Below are 5,545 nucleotides of genomic sequence, written 5' to 3'. Positions count from 1 at the left end.
GATCTAATAACTCCAGTGATGACGCCGGTGAGGAATCGGTTGCCGTTGCGCCTGGTGGTGCTTCTCTTCTCCCTTCCCGCCGGCGAGGCTCAGGCTGGTAAGGAGCTCCTGTTGTCTTGCTGCCGGGGGAAGGTAGGAGGGGGCGAATGTAGAAACGAAGAATGGGGGGAGAGAGAGAGGGAGATTGGCTGATAGTTATATTGGTAGATAGGTAGGGAGTTAGAATGGATGGATAGACAGACGGACAGATAAAGAGATAAAACGGTGGGAGAGAGAGACAGAGAGAGAGAGAGCGAGAGAGAGACAGAGAGATAGAGATAGAGAGAGACAGTGAGAGGGAGAGAGACAGACAGACAGAGAGATAAAGATAGATAGAGACACAGAGAGAGAGAGACAGTGAGAGAGACAGACAGACAGGGAGAGAGAGAGATAGAGATAGAGAGAGACAGAGACAGTGAGAGAGAGAGAGGAACAGAGAGAGATAAAGATAGATAGAGACAGAGAGGGAGACAGACAGACAGAGAGACAGAGAAAGGAGATTTGAGATACATGAAAAAAGCAACAGAGAGACAGGGAGCCAAAACACCAAAACACTACCCCCTTCCCTCTCCCCCAGTGGACGCGCCCCCGAGTGCCACCGCCACCCAGGTGCCGATTCTCTTCCTTCAGAAGTCCGGCACGCCCTCTTCGGAAAGCTTCGCCCGCTTGGTGACGCCCTTCCCGGAGCTCCTCAGCTTCAGCGTCTGTTACCGCATCCGCCTGGCCAGGTTCCGCGAGGAGTCGACGCTCATGTCCTACGCGTTGTCGGATGATCTTGATAACGTAATGCGGATGGGTGAGTGGCATCCGCACATGGGAGAGCTGTACAGAGCAGTATGTGCAGTATATGTATGTTGTTGGACTGCTGTCGTCTATCATAACTTCATCAAAAGTTGTTCTAGAGTACCGACTCTCCTGATCTGAGTCTGTTTCCATGTCCCTAAATTGCCCTGTCTTGTTTGTTGCGTTTTAAAATGGTTTACAAAGTTTCATACAGATAAATAATATATATGAGAAGGCAAGATCATCGACATATTCGATATTAGTATCTTTATATATGAAAACGATTTGAAGGATGTATTATGGAACATCTTTGCCTGTTTTTATTTTATATTTGATTTGATAGCTTGTTTACTATGGCAATATAATATAAACTGAATAATATGATATAGCAATAGTACACTGCAGCATATAGCCTGTAGTTCAGTCTAATCAGTGAGGTTTATCCAAGATTTATCCACCTCATACTGAAACTGCCCCCTAATCAAGCAGTTGCGTGTAGCCACGTCCACACAAAAATAACGGACTCCCGCACGCGTTGTAACTGCGACGCGCACGTAATTTTCCCCGTGTGACCCTGCCTTCAGAAACTAGGCGATGCGTGTCCAAAACCGCGACTTACTTAGCCGCATCGTAAGAAAGCTCGCGCGTTATCAGGGATTCGTGGTGATAGAGTGCCCGTGTGACCGCACTTTTAAACAGGAATGTAGCCAATATACACGAATCCAATATACGTGTACATAGCATAAACCTACATACCACATATAGCCGTATATTTTCATTAGATGTTCTGCATCAGCATAATAGCCATTCCTTCTTTGCAGATCATCGAATGACGGGGTACAAGGTCTCGCTGCACAGCAAGTGGGCCACAACCAAGCTCAAGACGCCGCTGCGTTCCTGGACCCACTTCTGCTTCACCTTCGACCAAGGAACGGGCGAGTGGCGCATCTACCTCAACGGGGAACGTCGTGAGGAAGGTTCCTTTTCCGGTGTGACTGTTACTGTCGATTCAGGCGGCGCTTATATCATTGGTAAGAACTCCTGTCCCCCTTTCTTGTATAAGAAGCTGATTTATGGTCCTTTACAAGACTGCGTAAGTTAGAGCATCACTAACGTGGAACCTTGGTCAATGGCAGGTCAGGAACAGGACAGTCTCGGCGGAGGGTTCCATCGCGACCAAAGTTTCAGCGGAGAGATCACCGAACTAAACTTCTGGGGACAGGTTCTCGACGACTACACCATCATGCAAGTGAGTCTTTCTTCTGCACTATGCAATTATCACCTCATGGAGATTTAATATTCTTTAAGCTTGGTTGTCCGAATAGATAATCGCAGTCGGAGTAATAATACGCGATATTATTCACCAGATCGCTGCGTGTGAATTGGAACAGGAAGGGGACGTCCTGAGTTGGACACAAATGTCTTGGAAGCTCGAAGGGGAGGTGCAATGGTCAGTGCAAGAGAGGGAGAGCGTTTGCAACACAGCTAGCCGAAAAATTACAATTTTCCCAGACCGTTTCGCACTCAAAAACGCCATCACTCTGTGTCAGGTAATGAAGTTCATAGTATTAATCATAAAAATAAAACTGATGATGCCGTTGAAGATGATGATAATATTGTTAACAATAGTGAAAATGATGATAATGACAATGATAGTAATGATAATGATAATCATAATGACAATGGTATTAATGATAAAGCAGTACTATTACTGTACCCGTATTACAACTACCGGTATTGATAATGATTATAATAACTATTTTCTTGTTATTTTTCATATCATTATAATGATGATAATTATATATTTATTTATATATATACACATATATATATATATATATATATATGTATATATATGCATATATATATATATATATATATATATATATATATATATATATATATATATATATGTGTGTTGTATATATATATATATATATATATATATATATATATATATATATATATGTATATATATCATATATATATATATATATATATATATATATATATATATATATATATATATATTATATATGTGTGTGTGTGTGTGTGTGTATATATATACATATATATATATATATATATATATATATATATATATATATATACATATATATATATATATTCCATAGATAGTTGGAGGTTCATTATCAGTTCCGATGAACAACAAAGAAAACACATGGATGTACGAGTCCTCCAAAAACCGCTCCGGGTACTGCTCGGGTGGCCAAGGTTCCGCCTACCTGTGGCTGGGTGCAAACGACATGAGGAGAGAAAGCCAATGGGTGTATTCGACGTCCGGGGCCCCCTTGACGTGGGAGGGGCCCTGGCGAGGCTCTGGCCCCAATGGGGGTAATGTCGAAAACTGCCTGGTTATGCTGACTGGCAACTTCCCGGGGCTTTGGTCGGACATCGCCTGCCTCGACTCCTATTCCTTCTGCGTTCCTTGCGAATTCGACCGCTTGTCAGTCCTCTACCTGAAAGGCCCCATAGTGTGTGAAGGATCGCCGATTAACAAACAATATGTTGTGTCCGACGAGAAGAACGGCCGCCCCTTTCTTTCTGGGTTCCTCCATACTGACATCTTCTGGGATCCAAGTGCTGGGAGCTGGGTTCTTCAGTCTCTCAAAGTATCTTATTATTTTCCCTAATAAGCTGTTTGCTGTACATAATTTTCATGAAAAAACGGTGACCTTTATTAGTAACGAGCATTATGTGTGACGGTGATTTTACATAAATACTCAATTTCTCCGCAGGTGAGAGATGTTAAAGCCACATGGACACCTTCAAGGGAAGGGATGTATCCGTTCGGCACACACCGGTGGACGCTGGACGGTGAGGTGTGTCAGATGCAAGCAGGTACCGAGATACAGCTCACGTTGTCTGTCTGCGGCAAGGGGGAATTCACCTGTGCTGATGGTAACTGCATCGACCTCTCTCTGAGGTGTAACCTACGTATCGACTGCCCTGACGAGAGTGACGAATCACTCTGCTCCGTGGTCGACATCCCGCCTGGGTATAACACCAACATCCCCCCTCCATCCGCATGGAAGGGAAATCCCCTGGACGTCAAGTTAGGGATCCAGCTGATCGCCTTCCCGTCCATTGTCACGCAGGACCTATCCATGACGGCGACATTCAAGCTCTCTCTACAGTGGAAGGACATCAGGCTGAACTACTTGAACCTCAAGGAGGATCGCAGTCTCAACAAACTCTCCTCCAAAGACGTGGATGATATCTGGACTCCGAGGGTGCACTTCAGCAACGCTCTGGGCAACGTGTTTACTAACCTGGGCCCCGGCTCCAGGCTCGAGTGTTTACGGGAGAGTCCGTCCTCGCCCGGACCGCCTCACCTGCCCGTGGAAGGTATGACAAAGTCTTCAAATTACGGTAAAGGGGAATCGATAGAGGTAGGTGGCAGGCAAGCTTCTCGGCCCGTTAACGCCGGAAATGTACGTAGTCTAGACTTTTTTAGACATAAATGTTTATATGTGCTGTCACGAAAGAATCAGTTAGGCCTACCCAACATCGCGTGTTACCCCATTTCTTGAATTCTCGTTTTTTTATATTCTTATTTTTTTACTTTTATTATTGTTATTAAATTTATGATAATATCAACGATGATAATGATAACGTTATTAACGAGAATAATGTTATAATAAATCTTTTTTATTCCAAAAATCAATGATTATTTAAATGCTTTATTTTTTCACTTGTTATATGCGTGGGTTTAGAAACGCAGTAATGTTCAACAGATTTTATGTATAAATCCCTAGGTAAATTCGCCAAATAGATATTTATTTTAGTTACCCCTAAATTGCATAATAGTTTTCTGTAGTACAGTATTTGGAAGGTAAACTTACATATCTAAACTTTCTGTGTATCATAGTGGGTAAATTTGTAATATAGAACGTTCACATTCACAATCAGTTTGGATTACTAAACAGACATAAATATCAGATGTAATAATAAACCGAAATGTTCATACAATAATCTAACCATAATATTCAAGACCTTTACGCGATCACCTAACCTCACCTTTTGTCACACAGTCAATATCTTCTCCGGTGGAGACAACAGCTTGGAAATGAGTCAGCTGTACCACGTGACTTACACCTGCGAATTCGACCTTGTTATGTTCCCTTTTGATTCTCAGGTAGGATAGCTACTCACCTTCCACCTCCTCCTTCTTCGTCTTCACATTTTCTTCTTTTTCTTTTCTTTTCTTTTTTCCTTTGTGTGGTCTTTTTCTTTATGTTTTCTTTTTTCTTTATTTTCTATTTTCTTTTGCTTTCTCCTTTTTTTTTCTTTTTCGTTTTTGTTTTCTTTTCGTTCTTCTCCGTTTTTTCTTCGTTTTCTTTTACATGTCTCGTCTTCTGTTTCTTCTTTTTTCCTCTTCCGTTTTATCCTCTTTGCCTCCTCCTTCTTACAAATGGATGTAAGCATTTTATGAGCACGGCAGCAGAGAAAGGATACTGTAAGCATTTCATATTGATTTAATAATTAACAATATTCACCACAGTGAAACACCATAAACACCCAAACAACCACACGTTATCTATCAATCTATCTATTTTGACAGGTATGTTCTCTGCGGTTTACCATGGCATCAGCCTCGGCACCGTATTTGCGTCTAACTGCTTTCAGTGCCTTCTACTCGGGACAGAAGGACCTCATCGAATATACAATCCGTGTGTATTAAAGACCTCCATAAACCTAG

At 42.1% G+C, this 5,545-nt stretch overlaps 1 protein-coding gene across 1 annotated transcript in view; it reads left to right on the top strand.

The window, feature by feature from the left end:
- Window positions 1-774: 774 nt before the first annotated feature.
- LOC122264136 (uncharacterized) overlaps window positions 775-5,545 on the top strand; it is a 6,434-nt gene continuing 1,663 nt past the window's right edge. Inside the window, exons 1-8 of the mRNA XM_086537469.1 lie at window positions 775-835; window positions 1,644-1,853; window positions 1,959-2,071; window positions 2,190-2,372; window positions 2,958-3,455; window positions 3,582-4,191; window positions 4,878-4,981; window positions 5,408-5,516. Coding sequence (XP_086393595.1) covers window positions 790-835; window positions 1,644-1,853; window positions 1,959-2,071; window positions 2,190-2,372; window positions 2,958-3,455; window positions 3,582-4,191; window positions 4,878-4,981; window positions 5,408-5,516 — 1,873 coding nt within the window. The 5' untranslated portion in view covers window positions 775-789. The remainder of the gene's footprint in view (window positions 836-1,643; window positions 1,854-1,958; window positions 2,072-2,189; window positions 2,373-2,957; window positions 3,456-3,581; window positions 4,192-4,877; window positions 4,982-5,407; window positions 5,517-5,545) is intronic.

The sequence above is a fragment of the Penaeus japonicus genome, unplaced genomic scaffold (assembly GCF_977035675.1).
Source record: "Penaeus japonicus unplaced genomic scaffold, GWHDUDI00000001_assembly GWHDUDI00000006, whole genome shotgun sequence".
Classification (NCBI taxonomy): Eukaryota; Metazoa; Arthropoda; class Malacostraca; order Decapoda; family Penaeidae; genus Penaeus; species Penaeus japonicus.
The sequence above is the reverse complement of the archived record's forward strand: the minus strand, read 5'-3'. Positions and strand labels throughout refer to the sequence as shown.